The sequence below is a fragment of the Abramis brama genome, assembly GCF_963993115.1.
Source record: "Abramis brama genome assembly, chromosome: 19".
Lineage (NCBI taxonomy): Eukaryota > Metazoa > Chordata > Actinopteri > Cypriniformes > Leuciscidae > Abramis > Abramis brama.
The window spans coordinates 15745843-15768680 of NC_139981.1; the positions used below are offsets into that span (position 1 = coordinate 15745843).

A 22838-nucleotide genomic window follows, 5' to 3' on the forward strand; every position below is an offset into this window, starting at 1 on the left:
CTTAGTCACATTTTGGCTTATTATTATGGGTGGGCACAACATCTGCAGTAGATCATTTTGAGCTGTATTTTACCAAACACCCGCCCACCCATAATGCTCAAGTAAATAGCTACATAATCGCACACAATGTGTACAGGACTGTTGAAATTGGGCCAGGTTGTCTTCGGAGACGGCGAGTCACAGAGGGAAGCGGCACAATAAGTGGGTCACCTTCCATTGTGCGGCTCGCATCATTAGAATGGTTCTGCTGAGACTGGTTGAGACTGGAGTCGTTTGGCACTCTCCATTCCTCTCCATCTTGTCTCATTACTCAGCTTTGCTCTTGGCAAGCAGCGGACACCATTTGAAGCATAAAAAGACAGAAGAAAAATCTCATATCCTTGTTGGCCAGAGCTCTTGTTTATAAAACATACTGTATTTTTCTAAGCAAGCAAATTATGGTGAAAGGATCACCCAGTTCCTCGGGCCACTTGGTGGAATTTTCTTTAAAACAGTTTGACAGCTCATTAAGATAAGGCTTATTATATTTTTTGACTGTGGATATTACCATTTTTCCTAACTACTTCAGTTTTCCATTGCTAATAAAACAAATTGCTTTTGATTTCATGCTTATTATATATTTTGACTGTCTGGATATTACCATTTTTCCTAATTACTTCAGTTTTCCATTGCTAATAAAACAAATTGCTTTTGATTTCAACTTGGGTCAAATAATTTGACAAATGTCTCAGTCTTGACATGAATGGCAGTGGAAGTTTAATGCAAGAATATGGGCTGATTTTTGCCACATTAAAGAATGACGTTACGATAAAAGCCTGCTTAAACCAAGCTAAACTTGTTTGCTCATCTTCCACATTGGTCAGGCAGGTCTGTTAGCTGGTATCAGAGGGGCTTTGGGCACTTTTCACCCAGCCTGAGCCAGAAAATTGCCCCAACATCTTTTTCAATTCAGTCAACAGACCAGCAAACCAGACATGGCTGGTTTAATAAGTTTTTATTGGCTGGTTTTCACTTTTCAGCTGGTCAGGCAGGGAGAACACCACAAGGGCTGAGGATCTGTTTAAACCAGCTAAGACCAACAAACCAGCTTAAATTTTTTTTTCCAGAACTAATGAATCTCTCATTTGGCAATGCAAAAAAAAAAAAAAAAAAAAAAACTACCTAAATTAAGCTGGTTTGCCAGGCTTAGCTGGTTTAGGTTGGTCTCCCAGTCTGGTCGACCTGTTTTTCAGCAAGTCTCCCAGCCTGACAAGCTGTAAAGTGACCAGAACCCCTATAAACAAGTCCAACAGACCAGACTGGGAGTCCAGCAAACCAAATTAGACTGATTTTAGATATTTGTATTGCAAAAGACCAGCTGTCCATCTGATAAAAACAGCTTAGCCAGGCTGGGGACCAGTTTAAACCAGCTAAGACTCTCAAAAAACTTTTGTAGTTTTGCAGCAGACTAATGAATATATCATCTGAAAAAAGAAAAACCTAAAAAACACTTAAACTATCCTGAGCTGGTTTAAGCTGGTCTCCTAGCCTCGTCAAGCTGCTCTTCAACCAGACTGAAGAGAGCCCAATACCCTTTTAAAACCAGTCAACAGATCAGCTTGACCAGGCTGGGAGGAGACCAGATTAGGCTGGTTTAAGATGTTTTATAAGGGCCAGGTGACCAGCTGGCATCCATCTAAAATCAGCTTAGCCAGTCTGGAAGTCCAGTTTAAACCAGCAAAGACAAATAAACCAAGTTTTTTCCAGCAGGCTAATACACATTTCTCATTTGACAATGCCATATAAACTATTCCCATTCAACATAATTAGGCAAACTCTTTGTTTCGTTTAATATACACAGTCTGTAAGGAACTGTCTCCGAACGCTGATTAATGACCCATTTGGAGTGTTCTCAGATAATCTTTGCATTAAGCGACGTCCTTCCTCGTCGCAGGTCACAGGTGGCTGGGCTCCTGGGGCCCAGAACGAGTAGAGTTAATTGAACACGAGGCGCCCGTCCGCCTGCCTACGTGCTCGCCGCCTGAGTGGAACTGTGTATTTCCAGTGAGTGAGAGACAGAATAATGCCGTGCCTTGTGTGCCCCGGCGAGCTATCACTGCTCTGCCGTTGCCATGGTGACAGTGCCCTCGCTGGGTACAGCGGGCTGGAGAAGTTGCTCTGGCTCTGCGTCATATTTATTCCAGTGGATCAGTGCGCTCTCTCCCGCCTCCTCCTTTTGCTCTCCTCTATGCTCTCTCTCTCTCTCTGTCCATGCTTTTTAGGGCTAATTGACCCAGCTCCAGATCATCAATACACAGAGCTTCGACTACCACAAACAGCACAGACCCCGAAGAGGTAAATTGTGGTGAGGCAAACAATGTGGAACATTGTTAACTTGATTAGATTCATTTGGGTTTTTTTTTTTATTCAAGTGGTGATAAATTGACTTGTTTTGTTGTTGTTGTTGTTCTTTACATGCACTTAATTGAATCAGGAGTTGATTATAGATCCTTCCTCTCTGTTTGTTTCTCGACAGCGCGGCAGCACCAGGAACACCGCCGTAACTGCGAGGGAAGGTGAGTGAGTGTCAGCGCATGCAGGTAAACATCTAGGCTTCAACAATGGTGGTGTCAGAGGAAAGACAGAGGAGGGATCATCTTTGTTTTCAGCAGAGCCGCGAGTTGGAGTGTGAGAGCGTGTGACTGAGGACGAAGGAGAGAGAGGGAGGGAGGGAGGGAGACCTGATTGTGCAGTCTGTGGTGAAGAGCATCTCCCGAGGCTCAGCGCTTCAAAGCCAATCTGGGGCTCTGAAAACAAAAAGCCATTTCCTTCAGCGGCGCAAGGAAACCCCTCAATGTGAGATTATTCTCCATGGAGTGGCTCTCTTTGTTCTTCGATCACTGCGTTTCGGACCGCAGCTCCTCTCGGCTGAGGAAAGTAAATCAAATGAGATCATCAGAGGCATTTTAAGAGTAAATAATTGCAGGAATTGCAGAACACATCTGATTTTGTATCTGATTGGCAGGTTGTTTGTGTCTGTGTGGGATGGAGAGTGTTGTCTCGGTGTCGGCATATTGATTTTGAGTGACAGGTGACATGTAATAACAGCGGTGCGATGAAAGCAGAGCACTGTTCCCTAGATACGCTGGATGAGAGTCTGTGAAATCAAGAGGTTGCTGAGTGCTCGCTCGCTCCCCCCCCCCCACGGAGTTGTCAGGCGGCTTTGACAGGGGACGTAAAGGACCAGTGGTGTGTGAGATTCGGTAGTTAGAAGCACAGCCCACTGGAGGGAGAGGCTTTGAGAAGGGAGAAGCAGGGCAGAGCGGGGGAGGCGTCGGGTCGATCGCGGGGCTGACACAGAGTGGGTGCCATGTGGACAGGGACCTCTGTCTGTCCTTTGGGACTATGAGGAAGCCAATGAGTCTCTGAAATCAGGAGGGTTGAAGATGTGAGCGTGCAGTTAGAGACAAAGACAAATGCTGAGCTTTTTTTAATTACAAAGTGATTAACTTCTAAATTGTAGTGTTTTCAGTGAGTGCTCTGTCAGTTTTAAACACGGGCTCCTTGAAGAAATTAGACACCTTAGCACACTCCCTGGGCTGTTTCTCCAATGTCCCAGTACCCCAGGTACGTTCTGAATTTTTAATCTGGAAAATGGTTCAGCCATTAACTGAACCATTTTCTTGTCGGTGTGAATAAATGACAGTTGCTACATTTATAAAACAAGGTATTTCTATGTTGTTGTTTTTTGACATGTACCATAGAAATACCATGCTATTCCTAAAAGTAAATATGATTGTTGATATCATGCATTATGAATATGGTAACATTAACAAAATCATTCTGTTGTCAATAAGAGTAAATCATACTACTATATTTGCAGAAAAGGGTATTACTATGATTCTGGACACTGAATTACCATGGTATTCTTAGAAGTACCATGTAAATACCATGCTATATAATGTAAGCATTAACAGTACCATTTGCCTAACAATTCTATCACTACTCTCACAGTTACAATACTTACAGAAAGTTACCATGTTTTGGACATTTATAATGGAAATACCAGGGTATTCTTAAAAGTATCTTGATGCACAAGGTAGATATCATGCTATATGAATATGGTAACTATTAACAGTCCCATTTCTCCCAATAAATCACATTTACTATATTTACTAAAAAGGTAGTTTAATGATTCTGGGCATAGAAATACCATGCTACTCTTAAATAGTAGTAGTACCACATTGATACCATGCTATATATATTTGCTCTATCTATCTATCTATCTATCTATCTATCTATCTATCTATCTATCTATCATAGATAAATTTACCCTAAATAAATAAAAAACACTGAAAACTACAATTGTTTAAATGCTTATTATGCATATTCAATTATTAGAGGTTTATATTAATATTTACTATACTAATATTACTTATACATTTACTAATAACATTTATATTTACATATATTGTATTAACCATACATGCATAATAATATTTATTATACAAATATTAACATTTGTTAGACGACGACAAAAGTAATTTAAATGAAAAAAAAAAAACGGGAAATGAGCATGAACCACTAAATATCCAATATTGACTGATACTGATACACTGATACAAATATACTGGCTAATAACTGATATGATACTAATATATTGTGCATATCTCACAGTACTTTTCTGTGAAGGTATCAAAGAGAGAATAATGCATAGCAATGCATAGGTTACTAAAATGCACAGAACATGCAGATGGGAGAAGGACAGCTGTATGATTAGAAGGGAGATCAGTCATGCAGCATATAGAGAGAGAGTGAGTGTGTGTGTGTGTGTGTGTGTGTTTCACTCTGGCAGGGGTGAGCTGTGCAGCAGACCCCTGGGAGCATCAGGAGGGCAGGCTGTACGTGTGCATGTGTGTGTTTATGCTGTGTGTCGTAGCTCCACTAGGCGGTAATGACTCCGTGCCTCTGGGCTCTGGCTGCCTCTGTTTATCTCCGTTAGCAGCGCAAGGCAAAAATAGGCAATACACAGAGAGAAAAAAAGAACAGCATCACATGGCCAGTGTGCTCTAAAATGTGCCTCACAGGTCACTTTGACAATGTTGGCTCTCGCTTCCCCTCTCCCCCCCTCTCCCTCTCTGTTCCTCTCCTGTGTCACACACACTCTCTGTCTCTCTCACTCTCATATTTTCTCCCTCCCACAAGTATTGCAATTTGCATATTAATGAACCTGGGCGCAGTGTCGAGCAGGAGTGTAATTCCTACTTCCTGTTTCTCGCTGAGCTCTTGTTTCTACATTTTGATTTTTTTGTACCCTCCTCCTGCTGACTCCCCACCCCTTTCTGCCTGTTTCTCTTTCTCAGAAGAAGCCCATGCTAGCAGTGCGTGGACTGAACAACACCATTTCATTAAGAGCAGTGCCAAACATGTGAGAAGATGTCTGTTGGAGGTTGTGCTTGCCCAGGTAAGAGCTCTAATTTCATCTCTTTTGCATGGACGGCTTCAGGCAGGAGTTGCGAAACAACATGGGGTTTTTGGGAATGGAGAAGGGAGAGGACTATACCTGGAAGACTTCATATCTCTTGTGCCCCAATGTGAAGCCACTTAGGTCATGTGTTGCAGTCTGCACTGTATGGCCTGTTTATTTGAATGTTAAAGGAGCATTACATAAATCAGCATTCCTGTACGCCGACATTTGTTTTAGAAGTTCATTTGTGTATTCTATTTGTGCAGGCAATGACATGCATTAGTTTGTGCAAGAAATTTGTGTTTGATCTCAGAGCAGAGACTTCCTGGACATTGCTGTGACTAGAATAGTCTCCCTGACTGGTGTGTATAGTTGTGCAGGGTGCTTTCCTTTCTCATATGACGTCAGCCTTCGCTCGCATCTTAAAGTGCTTTGCATAGAAAAGCAAGTTAACGCTTTTGATTGAGCAGGACATTGTGGCAGTTTAACCTTCTGACGGTTATGAAAAACATATTCTCTTTGTTTTTCCTTCATGAATCATGTTCTGAAAACATTTTAGGCATTGGTTTGTCATTTGTGCCGATGGCAGGGAATAATATATGGATTGTTTCTGTAAAGGAAAAAAAACATCCAACACAAATTTATTCATCTGCATTGCAAACATTTTTCACATGTTGAAGGGGTTTGAAATTGAAGGCATTGACTTTTTGGCAGCTGTTCTTACTTTGAGGCAGTTGAATAGAGACATCTGTCTTAATTAAATTATATAAGAGGAAATGCACAATTAGTCACAGGCAATCACTGTGTTTTTTTTATTTTTATAAAAGTTTAAAAAATGTAAGTCTTAATTTATATTTATATTAATTTGAATAAATACGTTTTTTTGTGTATTATTACTTATATGTATTATGCATTACAATAGGGCTTTATATTTATTCATATTTATAAATATTATATTTCTGTATATTCTGTTTATTAAGCATTACAATAAACTCTGTTAATTTATATATGTATGAATTCATTAATTTATATTTTTAAATGTTATATAATTTATATTCAATATAAACAATACATTTATATTGTTTATGTGTGTGTATATATATATAATTTATCTTTAAAATATTAATAATTTACATACTTTTATCCAAAGCAATGTAATTGCATGTAAAGTATACATTTGATAAGTTTAAATCAAACCCATGACTTTGGTGTTGCTAGATCCACACTCTGAGAAGATGGGACAGAATCTTCATAAAAATGTTTGCACCATTGGCCTTGGCTGAGAATCAAGTGATGCTCTTGGAGACATGGCTCCATGCTGGTGATCTAACAGCAAGTATCCTCATAGGGAATCTCTAAACCAGATTCAACGGAACTGTGTGGTCCAATCAATGGCAACATGAAACTTCATGAGACACCTTGTGAAAACCCTTTAAGAGTGACACATTGATGATATAAAGCTGCTTTCCTCATTCTTTTGCCATCTTTAACCTTTTGGAATCTTAGCGTCTTAAGTCCAAAGGTTACCTGTGAATGAATGTGCGCAGCTTGTTTGAGTGTGGCCAAGCATGCTGGAAGCAGTGATGTAGCATATGTTGACTTTGCGGTGTAGCCCAGTGTGCGCCGTCACCTAAATAGAGAGAACACATTTAGACACATTAGACACAAGGCACCCTTGTTTCTGACCAAGTCTTTCTCTCTCACAAGTTAGTCTCTGGATCACTTAAATACGTTTTTAATAGGGTCCATATGTTCAGTCTATAGGAGTTTCAAATTCCAAGTACCAAACTGAGATGTTCTTGAGATCTGTGGCATCATGGAAAGATAATCACAATTACAAGGAACATAGTGCTTGTCCTCTCCTTCACTGTGATAAAGATTAAAAACAGGGTGAATGGCATCAAGGCAAGTTTGGACCGGTGTGGGGATTGTTTCGGTGCCATAAACACAAGGCAAGCAGTTTCTTCAGACGCTCTCAAGTCAGATTTTTATCTCAGTTCAAGAGCCAACCACAAAAGCCTCTCTGGCAACCTCATTGATAAACAAGCCAAAATTTGGCACATAACATTTGTTTAAAATCAAGTCACAAGGGTACATTTTTACAAGCGTAGTCATGGAAATTTCCACAGACATGTGTCCTGTCTGATTGCTTTCCTTTTTTGTGAAGAGGGAGGCGGGAAAGAGGGTGAAGAGAAGAAAGAATGAGACGGGGCGAGACTGAAACGGAGGCTTGGAGCGCGAAAGACGGCTCTTTCTTGCTTTTGTGTGGGGTCCCACTGCGCCATTTCATAAAAGGCAGAGGAGCACCATAAAAGCCTGCTTGTGATGTTCACCTCAGTCAGAAACACGATGCAATCTGTGCTTACAGCGCACGTCCCTCCCCTCGACACAGGTTTTGTTTGAAGTCTGGTTTGTTTACATTCCTATGCTCGTGTGGGCTGCACGTACAGTGGGCTGCCGTGATCCTCCTGTCTGGATTTGCAGATATATTGCTGAGCACGGATTGCACGCTTTTAATGGCCTCTTTTATAGCTTTGTTTGAGCTAGATAACAACCCATACCGACGCTTTTAAATGTGAGCTACTAAGCTCCATCCAGCTGCTCTCTGCCACTCGACTCTCTCTACCTCTCACCTACAAGTACTCGATATCAGCATGTGTCCTGTTACCTCATGCAAAAAAGTCACATGGACCCCTGATTAGAAGGAAATGACTTTAAGCGAAGCTAAAACAGTCACAAAGCGAGCCTGTTTCAAGTTGCACGACGGCATGGTTAGGGTGTGCCTGTCAAGTTAAGAAGCTGCGCTGATTTACCATCTCCCTGCTGGACTGGTGATGCCTGTGCATGGTGCGTTTAGCGTGCATTTGTGTGTGCGTGTGCAACATCTCCCCCTCTCTAGCCCGTGGCTCACAGATCAGTCTCATTACACAGTGCTAGAACAAAATGGCTTCCTGTGCAGAAAATCAGCTCCCCTCAACTTGTCAGCATTAGACGGGGATGTTAGAACTCGTTATGTCACGTGTCAACGATGGTGAGGAAATATTAGATGAGAACTGGCATTTGCCAGCTGCACAAATCCGCCACTGTAAGAATCAATGCGTTGTCTGAACAAAATGACACATGATTTTACAGACTGAATGAAGATTTATTAGTGACGCTTGGTAGGATAAGCATTACTTTTGCTATTGCTTATATTGGTACCTCTATTATTATTAAACTTTGGCATGCGAGTCACTGTTTGTGCTGTGGAAATGAATGATACCTTAAATTGTGCGGCTTTATGATGAGAGCTGTGCTGTTACTTTTCCAGGATTTTTTCAAACTGGGGTTCTTCTGGGGACCACGGTCCACAAAAGGGTGCTGGGGATTCTGCACAACATTTGAAAGAAAATGTATTTATTTATTTTATTAATACAATTTTATTAACAATCTTTTCTTTTCTTTTTTTTACACATTTACAGATTTTGAAAATTGTTTAATTTTAGGGCAGTCAATATTAACGTAAGATATTTTTGGACATTTCTTTACACTGTCTCATTTTTTACCGCATTCGAAGAATTTGACATCATTAATGTTTCATTATGCTGTCTAAAGAATTCACAATAATTGTATTCTATTGACAGCTTTAATTCTAAAATGCATACATGCCACTTTCAAGAATAGTTTGTAGGCTCCTTGTGTTGTTTCTCCGTAAAAACAGTCAGTAATTAAATATGAAAATAATATCTTATACTCACCTATAAATGGGTCACAGTAACGGTATTTAAATTCGGTCGCAGCTACGTACTGAAATGTGATATTGCTGTTATGTTGGCTACTAGTTCAATGAACAATGAGTTAATATTGAGTAACTCAGGCTACATTTCAACGACAAAACAGTTGGTTTGTCTGTTTTTTCGCCGCCATTGAAAATACCATAGTTCCAAACGAAGCCAGCAACAACACAGTGGCGTTTCCTTCCTGAATGAATCAATGTTTTTGAGCGAATCGGTTGAGTGAATGAATCAATGAATCACTCATAAAAACACGTCGGCTGAATTCGAAAAGTACTCCCATACTACTCGTATGTATGTTTTCCATATGAAAATATGATAGAAATAGTAAGAGTAGAATTATTAATGATGTGATTAGGCATCGGAATTCACCATAGTTTTGTTCTTGATTGAATGGTGATTCATTACAGACAGTCACTTGTCGCCACCTATTGGTTTAATTTAGTTGCAGTAAAAGTCATTGATATAGAATTAAAAATGTAAAAAATTAGTTTTGTAATCACAATAAAGAGCAGTGCTGTAGTTGAGCCCAAATTATTATAGATAAGCAATTGTAAATATAAGAAACAATAAGAAAAAAAATCAGAACTGCGGCAATAAAAGGAAAAGTAAGCAAAGGCATCTGTATTTCATAGTGACGAGGATCAGCTGTTTGCTTCTCTATGATTTCCAACTCAGTGGTTCCTGAGACCTCAATAAACTCCCATGACCTGTCCCTGAGGCTGCTGTTGCCAAGGGAAACACACTGAGTCGGAACCGGTCTGAACACAACAGACCCCTCACACTCTCTCTATACCTGAAGTGTGTGTTTTATAGGGAACACCTAAAGTGCCTGAACGGATTTATTCCCAATGACAGCAAATGTGTTTTCCTCAGTGTGTTTTACTGCTCATTGATTTTTCTCTGCATTCTCATCAAGTATTTCTCCCGCTGCTTTTTGAGGTCTGACACTTATGTTTGATAGCATAGAGTCTTTGCCAACAAAGTCAACAAACACCACAGTTACTTATTAGTCATTTATCAGACACTTTCATATCCAAAGTGACTTACAGTATATTTATTGCATGTTCAGTCCCCATGGAGTGACCTAAGGTTAAGTGCTTTGCCCACATCTTTAACCAGAAACCACTGCAGTGCAGCAGCAGGCAGAATATTCATTCACTGTATATTTGTTAAGCGTGGGTATTTCAGAGCCCTCATCATATTTCCTCTCACAGCAGTGTAACGCATGTTTCCAAGTGATTTAACGGCTTAAAGAGACTTGCAACAAAAAAATCCAGTCAATTTAATCCACCAGTGGGTTCACTTAGCTTTGCATATGTCTCTGGCAATCAAATGCCTGTAAGAATTTTAGGTGGTAATGAGTGGTTTGTGATGAAAAGAAAGGAATCTGAAGAGGCAGTTGGATCCCTGCTGGGCCAGAGCATCATCATCTGTAGAAACAGAGGCAGGCTTTTAAAGTGTGTACATTGCTTCAGTCAAGGCGAGTCATGTTTGGGGTCAGGAAGACTTTATTGTTTTGTTTTAAAAGAAAGTATACTGTTATTCAGCAAGGATCAATGAATCAAAAATGACAGTAAAGACACTTACAATTTTACAAAAGATTACTATTTCAAATAAATGCTGTTCATTTTAACTTTCCATTCATCAAATAATCCTCAGTCACAGTTTCCACATAAATATTAAGCAGCACAACTTATTTCTCAACATTGATAATAATCAGAAATGAAGGATCATGTGACACTGAAGACTGGAGTAATGATGCTGAAAATTCAGCTTTGCCATCACAGGACTAAATTACATTTAAAATAGAAAAAAGTTATTTTAAATTGTAATAATATTTCACAATATTACCATTTTCATTGTATTATCGATTAAATTAAAACCTTTTTCAATAATAATAATAATAATAATAATAATAATCTTACCAAACCCATTTTGTTTAAAAGTTTGGGGTTGGTAAGATTTTTTAAAAAGTTTTTTTAAAGAAGTCTCTTGAAAGAACATTTTAAGAATAGTTGCTTTATGATTAACTATATGACATTATATTTAATAATGAATATAACTTATAATAAAACTTGATACTCAAATTTCATTTAAAAAATTTTCATTATTAAACTAAAATGTTTTTAATAACAAAAAATGTTTTGGGGCAAAATATCAGCATGTAGAGTATGAGGGTTTCATTTTTTCACCAATGATTTTCTTTGATTTTACCATGACTTTTCCATGATTTTTCCTGTTTGTAATGACTGGATAACAATTCAGTGTGAGATCTCACAAAAAAAGTTCAGAATATAAAATATTTCAATTGACTATAGAAACACTTTTTAAGATTCTATTAATTTCCAATCATACTTTTGAAATTCCCTAAAATGTTGGGGACCGTGGGAAGCCCAAACAAAATATTCACACATGCGGTAATATAATTGGGATTTAGGAATTGATTACACAGATTTCATTAAAATTTCGAAAGTGTTGACTGTCTTTTGTAAACAAACATGAGATTTTTCCCCTGCACATTCCTCTGAGTGGAAGATAGACATTAGAAATGATTTGTACTGCAGTCAGTCCCCCACAGTAGTTAGTATGGCCCTCACATATGTCGTCTGTCGCCAGAGCATTATCGCGCTCTGCCAGCCGTGTAGCTGTGAGCAGCCTGGGTGAGCGTGAGGCACATGGCTCTCCCTGTGCTTGTGTTTGGGAGAGATGAGGCAGTGGCATAACAAAGAGCCCCTGGAGCACTGTGAGGGAAGCAGAGGCCTCATCAGGGAGAGAGATTTTGTCAGCCATGGCGGTGAAGGATGGAGTTTTCTCCACAGAGGCAATCCTTCATTCAAACCAGAGTTAAAATGAGAACAGCTTCACTGCTGCACATGAAGGACGTTCATAAAGCTTCATAAATGAATTCACCAAGAGCCCCTAGTGGAGGTTTAGCTATTATCGTTTTCCTGTCTGAATGTGCCATATAATCAAGCTGCTTATTAGATCCATAAGTCTTCAGCCTTTTCAAATACACCCATGTTGAGGTAGGCTACCTGTCATACCAATAACACACGCTAATTTATATCGGCATTGGTTCCCTTAACACTCGTGTATTATTGTGATGTTGGCTCATTTCTTCCTCGCTAAATTTGTGCTGCAGTCTTGTGAAGTCATAAAATATAGAGTTTATGCAATTTCGTGACACTAGGGAGCGATGTTGTTCTATCTGAGGAAGTGGATGGGTCTGAAAGACTGTTAAAAAAATGGTCTGGTGCCTACACGTGACCCACAACAATTCATTATGAATTCATTATGCTGATTTGACCCACAGCCAAAGAGACTGTTAAACCAAAAATGAATTTTATGTCATTATCTACTCACCATCATGTTGTTCCAAAATTGTATGACTTTCTTTTATTTGTGGAACATAAAATAAGATACTTTGTAAAGACAAAAAGTTTCAGGGTTTTTTTTCTTTTCCATTCAACATTCTTCAAAGATAAATTATTTTGTGTTCCAAGCAGAAGAAAAAAATAATAATAATATTCCGGATTTGAAATAACATCAGGGTGAGTAAACTTTGACCAAGTGTTTATTTAATTTTATTTAATTGTATTTAAACTGGCATTTTGATCCTAGTGAGTGACATACTTTTCATAATTAACAGGACAAAAAAAAAAAACTTTATGTGATTGATTTAGTGTGTAATGCAAAGACATTTTAAAACATTTTCTCTTTTTGATAACAAAACATGCTGACCTCTCTCTGTGAAATTAGTATTAAAGCAATAATATCACAAGGAAAGAGTTCAGCATGATAGAATTTGCATATTTATTTATTGCCTTTGAACACTTGACAGCATTTGGTTTTCGTGACATTGCCACAGTGTCAAATTACAGGCACAGTCTCTTTGCAGCAGAATGCTGTTCCTGGAGATCCCTTGTTGCAGAGTTTTTTCCATAACTACTCAAACTCCTGCCTTTAATTTTGAATTATTTTTGATTAGAGATGTAACTGGATCTTCACAAGTAGGACTGAGCCTGCAGCCTTTCAGCCAGTTAGCCCAGACTTAAAGGGATAGTTCACCCAAAAATTACAATTCTGTCATCATTTACTCACCCTCAAGTTGTTCCAAACCTGTATGATTTTTTCATCTTCTGCTGAACACTTTTTTTTTTTTTTTTTTTTTTAATGAATATGAGTAACCAAACAGTTGATGGACCCCATTGACTTCCATATGGAAGAAAAAATATTTTGGAAGTCAATGGGGTTCATCAACTGTTTGGTTACGCATATTCTTCAAAATATCTTCTTTTGTGTTCATCAGAAGAATGAAATGCTGGTTTGGAACAACTTAAGGGGTAGTAAATCATGACAGATTTTAATTTTTGGGTGAATTATCCCTTTGACATCTTTTGGAGGCAACACCACCATCACTCTGTGATATTGTAGTATAAGTTATGATGATCAAAAATCAGTAATAAACTTTTGCTTATTTTCCATGCAACTCCTAAAATAATCTAATTAGATTAAAAAAAGCCAAAGGTCTTAGATCTGACTAATCACATAAAAGAAAACACAACAAAAAACAACATCATAAACCTCTGTTAATTCTAAATGAGTTTTCTACACGTCAACAAAATAACACTATCAAAGTGTCTATAGTTAGCTCCACTAACTAACTTGCTGCACAGAAATAACTAGACAGACCTCAGCAAATGCCCTTTAAATGCTTTAATCACGGCCGGGAGAGATCTCAAGCATTTCTCCGAGAATCTCTTCCAAAAAGAAGAATACATCAGGTTTTTATAGGATATATACAACAGTAAGATTAACGTGATTTATTACTCATGGGCACCTCCCTTCAATATGATTGGTTTAATCTGTGCAAAACAAGCCCCCACTTCGCCTTTTACAGTCTTTTACATTTTTTATAGCAATTTGCCAATTAATTTAAGTTAGATAAACTATAACTTAAAATTATTTTTGGCAGGGTGTTCAGAAGATGCGTAGGTGGTGTAAACACAGCATCCTCTCTGCTCTCGTTCAAGTCCCGTTACGAATTCTAAAAGTTTAGGCAACTAGAGTTTTAGTCTATAGTCTTTTGACCACATTTACAGTAGGCTTTCGACGTGAATACAGGCAGTAGTAGCTTGTGTTTGGGGGAGGGGTAGCTTTGATGGGATGGGATTGCGAGGGGTTGATGCTCCACCAGAGCAGGGAGTGTTGAGGGGGGTTGCACGGAGAGAAAGAAGGGCCTGTACCATTGTTCATGATCAAGAACAAAGGGTTGCACGGGCACTTTTCCGCGTTACCCCGTGAGTCCGGTTATTGTTTAACACAGGCTACAAATACCAGCGCTGCAACTGCATTTTGAACCTGCTTTTTTGCACACCACGATGGTTTGAAGGGGCTGATGTTTCAGCTCACCTCGCTTTAAAAACAGCGACCGACGGACCGGGATTATAATCAGGGAGCACCGGGGAGAGAGAGAGCGTCGAATTCCTGCAGGTGTGCTTGAGCTTCAGTGCAACGTAAATTCACAGCAACGTTTAGTTTTAAAGCTTGTAAGCGCGGAAATAAATGCTTTGAATTGCGTCGCCATGGTGATGCAGTTTACGCTGTTCTGATAATCGGCTAACCTGTGCAGGGCCTCGCCTGTGCTCGGACTCGGAGCCAGGCCTGGCTAAGCTAGGCTAACTTTACCAAGTTTGTCGTTGTGGTAGACAAATACCGAGACTTGTTTGGAATAAGTTGCTACAGATACAGCAGTGATAAATGTTTGAAATAACAGCTGCATCTTTTAATCGTAGTTCAATGCACTTTATTATGAAATGTTTTGAGTAGTATGGCTAACGTTCCACCTTATTACTAGCTTAGCACAAGTGTTCACCAACAACAGAGAATTAAGTGGTTACTATTAATATGTGTGAATATACAAAAAATGCAGTAATCATGTGCAACATCAGGAGTTCTTAATTGCTTTAAATGATGTTTAGGATTTAGATTTACTCATTATTACTTTGTTTGTAGATGGCATTATAAAACGTTATTCTGATAACGTTAAATGCAGTTGATAACCTTCTTTTTATGCCAAACCTGGAAATATCAGGGATATGTAAAATTGACATTTCCAGGCCACGCTCTATATTTAATATTAAATGTTTCTTCTTGTGCTAAGTTTGAAAAATGTAATTGGCTGCTAAAATATCCATAATATGTTTTTAATAATTACTTGTTCAGAAATCACAAGCGACCAAAATAGTAATGGGAATTTGTTAGTCAAAAAGTGTGATGGTCACCCTGACCTAGTAATTACATTCCAGTTTAATTTCATTGTGTGGCTATTATATATTGTGAATAAAATATGCAAGAAACATATAGCACTGCACAAATGTTGCATTTAATAATTGCGAATTGAATTGTGGATTGTATTAGATTAGTCCTTGCGCAAGCCGGTTGTTTTGGGGTTTAACTTGCTGTCATGAATTACATGAATGGGGGATGGGCTGTGCATAAGCTACAGAGAAATAATCACAATGTCATGTGATCACATGGTGTTTGCTTATCAGGGTGTGGGGGAATTATCATGGAAGTCTTTCAAAATAATTAAATATTTAAAGATGTAATTTTCTTCAGTCACAGATCAACATGCATGTTAACTGCACTGCTAGTCAGTGAACAAGAATAACTTAGGGTTGTCTTGTATTTTTTTTTTAATATAAAACAAATAAATAAAGATTGATGTTGTAAAAAAGTCAGGACAAAAATAGGCATCTCTTGTTTACCTACAGCTGGACTAAATGCATAATGATTGGTGTCTTTGTAGGCATGTCTGTATATTCTGTAAATGGACTAAAGATAAAAGTGTACAGTCTTTTATGTTTGAATGGACTGTGTTCTCTTTCTCATTGTCTTTGTGTTTACTTTTATAGGCTGTTCGTCCAAGTCATTCAAGCTGTACTCCCCAAAGGAGCCTCCCAACGGCAGTGCCTTCCCTCCATTTCACCCAGGTGCAATGCTGGATAGAGATGTGGGGTGAGACTCATGTTGTGATTGTTGTTTTACATGGTGAAAAATACATGTGTATCTAGTAATTGGCCATTTTTCTAGTTAATAGTAAAAAGTGGACATCTAGCTAACATACATCCCAAGTAAACTGATTATACATTTCAAATGAAATTAACTTATTATTAAAGTCTCAATAATGCTCCTTATATTTCAGTCCGACACCGATGTATCCCCCATCTTACATGGAACCTGGAATAGGGTAAGCTCTTATTTGGCAGTTAATATCGTTGTTCATGGCAGTATATTTTCAAGAGACAGATAGCAGGCTGATTTTCAGCAGCCATTAATCCAGTCTTCAGTGTCACGTGATCCAGAAATAATTCTAAAATGCTGATTTGCTGCTCAAGAAAAATTGTTTATGTTCAGTGTTGAAAACAGTTGTGCTGCTTAATAATTTTGTAGAAATTGTGATTCTTTGAACAGAAAGTTCAGCATTTATTTGAATTTTTCTTCTCCATAATAATATTGCGTGCCATGTTACAGGAGGCACACACCGTATGGAAATCAGACAGACTACAGAATATTTGAGCTCAACAAAAGACTACAGAATTGGACAGAGGTAAGAGAAACCACTTTATCAACATTCATGGGACACATTTAAATAGGGGGCAACTGAAATTTTTATTTCAGGAAAGGAAACAGTAGTTTGTTTACATGCATGTAAATCATGGAAAATTGTGCAATGTAAATGTTGCTTGTTTTGCCCATTTAAACGTTTTTTTTATTTTTTTTAAAATTAATATTATAGTTGAGTTGTGTGGGTTTTTTTGTGTTTTTTCAGCAGGATTGTGACAATTTGTGGTGGGATGCGTTCACTACAGAGTTTTTCGAAGATGATGCAATGCTGACTATCACTTTCTGTCTGGAAGATGGACCCAAAAGATATAGTAATATTCTGTTTTATAAAGTCACTTCAGTGATTTTAATTTGTTTGTATTTGTATTTGACTTTAATGATCAAATATAGATGTAAACATAAGGAAACCCATTCATATTCTGTTTTTTCCCCAGTAACTGAATCCAAATTTTTTCCTGTTTTCAGCTATTGGTAGGACATTGATCCCTCGGTACTTCAGGAGTATTTTTGAGGGAGGGGCCACTGAACTTTTCTATGTGCTAAAACATCCCAAGGAGTCGTTCCACAATAACTTTGTGTCCCTGGACTGCGATCAGTGCACCATGGTTACACAGAATGGCAAACCCATGTTCACACAGGTATACTTTTTTCTGCGTTTATGGTCAAAGTTTTAAAACTAACGCTAACTAAGCATATCCTTTGCACAATGCACTTCTTATAAAGTTTATTGTCAGAAATAAATCCTAAAAATAGCCTTTATGTGTTGCCCATTCATTTCTTTTCAAAATGAATGCGGTGTCAGAAAAGGCTTACATTAACTCTTGTTGTGATCTTAACTGGAAATAAAAGTATTTCCATTAAATAAGCTCTACTATAAGAACATAACCATCGAATCATTGTAGGCCACCCCCACCATTGCCATTCAAAGTACACAAGTCCTTTCATTTCCTCAGGTGTGTGTGGAGGGAAGACTGTACCTGGAGTTTATGTTCGATGACATGATGCGTATAAAGACATGGCACTTCAGCATCAGACAGCACAGAGAGGTTGTGCCGAGAAGCATCCTGGCAATGCATGTGAGTTTTGGATAATTATTCATGCTGTTTTCTATTCACATCTTTACAGTACTTGCAAGTCTGCAATATATTGAGATTATTAGAACAATACCTTTGTCCTAAACCTCTCTTTCAATAAGTATTTACACTACTGTTCAAAAGTTTTGGGTCAGTCTGATTTTAAAAAAAAAAGAAAGAAATTAATTAATACTTTTATACAGCAAGGATGCATTAAATTGACAGTAAAGCCATTTATAATGTTAAAATAGATTTATGTTTCAAATAGACTTTTAAACTTTCAATTTATCAAAGAATCCTGCAACAAACGTATCATGGTTTCTACAAAAATATAAAGCATTGATAATAATAAGAAAAAGAAATGTTTATTGAGCACCAAATCAGCATATTATATTGATTGCTGAAGAATCATATGAAACTGGAGTAATGATGCTGAAAATTCTGCTTTGCCATCACAATATTTTTTTTTTTATTATATTAAAATAGAATAGAAAATTTGAATTCTTATAAGATTTCACAATATTACTGTTGTGTAATATCTGCCATTAAAGGGTTTGTTCACCTGAAAATAAAAATGATCCCATAATTTACTTAGCCTCAAGCATCCTAGGTGTATATAACTTTCTTCTTTCAGCAAAACTCAATTGTAGTTATATTAAAAAATATCTTGGCTCTTCCAAGCTTTATAATGGGAGTGAATGGTACCTTCAATTTGGAAGCATCCATCCATCATAAAAGTAATTCATACGGCTCCAGGAGGTAAATAAAGGCCTTCTGAAGCGAAGAAATGCGTTTTTTAAAGAAATATATCCATATTTATAACTTCATAAACTATAATTACTGGCTTCCGGTAACGGCCATACGAGAGTCTAGTTCCTGCGGAAAAATGACCTATAATTCAGACCATTTTTCCCCCTATAAGTTGTAATGATTTTAGCTGTAGATGTGGCATTTATTTATTTACTTTGTAATTTTTAGACATTCTAAGGAAAAATTTAATGTTTCCCATATTATGCAGCATTTCAACACTAGAATGTCTTTCTTTTTTCTTAATATGTCATGTTTTGTTTAAAAAGGTTTCAATAGATTTATTTTTTTTTAATCAAGATTTGTATTTGTCTAAGCATAAACAAAAACCTACGCTACTCTACTATTTATGTTGATTTACTAAACTTTTTCCACAACAGGCACAAGACCCTCAAATGCTTGACCAGCTATCAAAAAACATCACAAGATGTGGTTTATCTAACTCTACGCTGAACTACCTCCGAGTAAGTACAGAACGGTAGATGTGAATTAAAAACCATCTCCAGCTACAGTGGCTTCACTTCTCCATTGCCATCTAACAGGTTTTTCCTCTTCCACAGCTTTGTGTAATCCTGGAGCCCATGCAGGAGCTGATGTCCAGACACAAGACCTACAGTCTCAGCCCACGAGACTGCCTCAAAACCTGTCTGTTTCAGAAATGGCAGAGGATGGTGGCCCCACCAGGTGCGAATCGAGCAACTTTCATCTGAAAGACAAACAAACAGCTGGGGTTTTGAAAGTAAACTAAAACCATAAAAAGATTTGTTATTTGAAATATATATATTTTTATGAAAAACTAAAGCTAACATGTATATGAAAAACTAATAGGATCTCAATGATACTAAAATAACTGCGAGTTTCAAATATTGTCCCCTGCTCTTTCTCCAGCCGAGCCTGCGAGACAAGCTCCCAACAAGCGAAGGAAACGAAAAATGTCCGGCGGCAGCACGATGAGTACCGGAGGAGGCAACAACAACAACAGCAACAGTAAAAAGAAAAGTCCAGCCAGCAGTTTTGCGCTCTCCAGCCAGGTACCTGTAAGCATCTCATTTTGATGTCCATTTTGAGCTGTGTGAGATGGGTAGCGGGAGGAGGGTGGACCAATGCTTGTATTCAAGTTATGCATAATACTAGGAAGACAGACCCAACATAGAGACAAGTGGACATGATCCAATGCTGGGCAGTCCCTGGTCCTTTAGGGCCGCAGGTCTGTGGGTTTTTTTGGTGCTTTTTGTCAGTCTGTTGGGTGTTTTGAGCTCCAGAGACGCAGCCAACACTAGAGACCCGAGGTGGAATGAAACCCGTGCAGCACTCAAGGATCCGGGATGCCCATCATGGCAGAGCTATTTAGTGTTCAGCATGGTGAACGTAGCCTTTTTCACATACAGCACTGCTGATTTAAGTTCCTGTGGCTGGTGCACCGTGCTGATTTGGGCTTGTAGTGGGCAGGATAGTGGAGGTCTAGTTCCTCAGTGCCTTCTGCAGTTGCTATGTGGTGTAGAAAGCCACCGCGTCCCCCTACGGAGCACCCCCGGGTTGCGGGGATAATGTTTGCGCCCCTTCCTGTCCCCTGCAGGATGTGATGGTGGTGGGAGAGCCCACTCTGATGGGAGGGGAGTTCGGGGACGAGGATGAGCGGCTCATCACGCGGCTGGAGAACACACAGTTTGATGCGGCCAATGGCATCGACGACGAGGACAGTTTCAACAGTTCCCCCGCCCTGGGCACCAACAGCCCCTGGAACAGCAAAGCTCCCTCCAGCCAGGAGAGCAAAAATGACAACCCCACCTCACAGTCATCACAGTAGAAGTATTAGGGGCTAGCGAAAGGCTCGAGAAGCCGCTCGAGGACACGACCCGGTCCTAGTCTTCTGCGTTGACGATTCCTCAATTGGTCACTCGTGAAATTGGCCCTCCTCATCCTCCGTCGCCATCAGACATGCCGTTTTGTTGGTTCTTTTTTTTTTTTTGTTTCTTTGAGAGTCGTTTTCCAACACCATCCGTTTCTGTGTCTCGATCAGGCTTAGCGATCAGGCTGTGGGTTATTGTTCCAACCTCGGGTCTCTCTGTGCGTGCTGTGCTTTGACACGCATGGCCGTTTCTGTTGTGCTCACTTGACAGGAAAGGATCACTTTTTATCTAACCGTTTAGTGATATGACCATTGTGTGCACCTCAGATTCAAACCCAACACTCCATTTTTAAAAACTCAATTATTTGTTTTGTAGGACCTGGTTGGAACAAAAACCTGTACAGTTCCGGAGCTTGAGGACCGGAGTTGAGAACCACTACGTAAAGTCCTTTAAGTAAAACTAAATAAAGTGTAAAGCATCGAGGTTCTTGAGTTTGGTCATACCCAAAATGGTCACCGAGAGCTTGCCTGACCGTTATGCCAGACTCAAAGAAGTGTTTGATTTCTTTCTTTTTTTTTCTTTTTTTTTTAATTGTTTGCATTCTGTTTGGTTTCTTGTTCTTTTTTTATTTTTTATAACGATTTCTAAAGAGAAAAAATAAGCAAGCAAACAAAAACTCTAAATATCCTTTGCACTCTTGTCACTGTATTTTGGATCTATTTTTCTTAATAAAACGATTATGATGAATTTTGTTCTTATTAAAACAAAAAAATTGATAATCTTTAACTGGAAAACGCTGTCAATCTCAAATGTAAAATAACAAATTTTGTATTGTTACTGTTATCAATATTATTGTAAGTAGATGCTACTTTGCTCTAAGCTTTACACCTATCTGTCTTTCTGTTTCAATCGTCATTGAAAATGAGATTACATGATCATAGCATGTACGTCTGGGAACTGCATGTGTCAGACGATAGCTATTGCAGCTGTAACAGTCTCATTGTTTGCAGGATCTAAATCCTACACTGTTAGTCCAACGGCTGGTGGCACATTTTGTCCTGAGACCGTAGCTATGAACATTTTGTTTCTTGGAGATTTTTAACCTATTGAAAAGAACAGACCAAGCTCAATGCCTTTGTGTAAACCCAGTCATTCATAGCAACTGCTATAAGCTTAATTTTAGTATTACCAGCCATTGTTTTGTTTTGTTTTCTTCCCTGATGCTACAGACCAAGAAGCAGAATCCTTTAATTTACACATTTATATTCCGATTTTGTTTTTTCATCATTTTGTTTGTGTATTTGTGATTGTATATTTAAAATTGTAGCCAAGTTCTGTATAAGTGTGATTCTATTTACTCTTCTTTAGGACCCCTGTCTGTGCCCTTGACCCATTCATTTGTCAAAAGTAAAGCTGAACCTCTCATTTCAAATCGTTTCTAGATGCATTAAAGGTACAACTACCTTTCACCTATAAAGGTAGATTATAGTTTTTAAGTCAATGTACAATGTATTTATTTTTTTAAAGTCTTTGCCATTGCATTATATATCGAGACGAAACATGTTGCTGTGTATGTGATGTTGCCTTTGTACATTATTATTTTTTTTATGTTATTTCATTAACCTAAGATGATATATAAGTTCTTGAATGAATCCATAAGAGTTTTTATTAAACCTTGGATAATGTAAATTAGATAATTCCTAGAAGCCCCTTTGAGGTTACAGTGTATTGTTTTGTTTTTTTAAACACCAGAGGGCACTCCATTGTAAGGCTTCCATTGACCTATAAAAATGGTCTGAGACTAAACTATTGCTACATGTAACCAATCTATGGCATACAGATCTTAAATTCATTTTTCACATATTTGTCACTATAACCCAGTGTTTTGGTTCATTTCTGAAGTTGGCTATAAAACAGGTGTGCACTTTCCTGAGTTTTCAGAGACCATTTGTTTGTGGTGGTTTTACAAATATATTTTTGCCTAGCGTCTCCCATTGGCAATTGATGTGTGGTACCAATAAAACACATTTTCACAGCTATCATGCCTGGTGTGTGGTTAACTCGCAGTACATTCAAAATATGTGAGGCTTCCTTATCACCAAATTTCTGTTTTCTGAAAACAAATGAATAGCTCTAATAGTCAATTGTAGAGAGTTCTTGACACTTTATATTCCAAGGAAGATCCTCTGCAAACAACTCCGTGTTTACCAACCTGGTTTGTCATAGTAGTGATCAAAGGCCACGAGGAAATGTCCTA

General features: G+C 38.3%; 1 protein-coding gene across 26 annotated transcripts; it reads left to right on the top strand.

Annotated features, from left to right (window-relative positions):
• The first annotated feature begins 2165 nt into the window (after positions 1–2165).
• ldb1a (LIM domain binding 1a) lies at positions 2166–22620 on the top strand. Of its 26 annotated transcripts, none has more exons than XM_084093260.1 (13): positions 2166–2334; positions 2516–2555; positions 5343–5443; positions 16140–16242; positions 16430–16474; positions 16759–16834; positions 17057–17162; positions 17317–17489; positions 17805–17927; positions 19112–19195; positions 19292–19415; positions 19620–19768; positions 20308–22620. In XM_084093260.1, exons 3-13 carry the CDS (start codon positions 5416–5418, stop codon positions 20536–20538), a joined length of 1242 nt encoding a protein of 413 aa, XP_083949386.1. In that variant the 5' UTR covers positions 2166–2334; positions 2516–2555; positions 5343–5415; the 3' UTR covers positions 20539–22620. The 26 variants fall into 26 exon arrangements, with proteins under 26 accessions (XP_083949386.1, XP_083949374.1, XP_083949365.1 ...); XM_084093248.1 differs by having other exon boundaries at positions 20957–22620; XM_084093239.1 differs by having other exon boundaries at positions 19620–19762.
• The last annotated feature ends 218 nt before the right edge of the window (positions 22621–22838 follow it).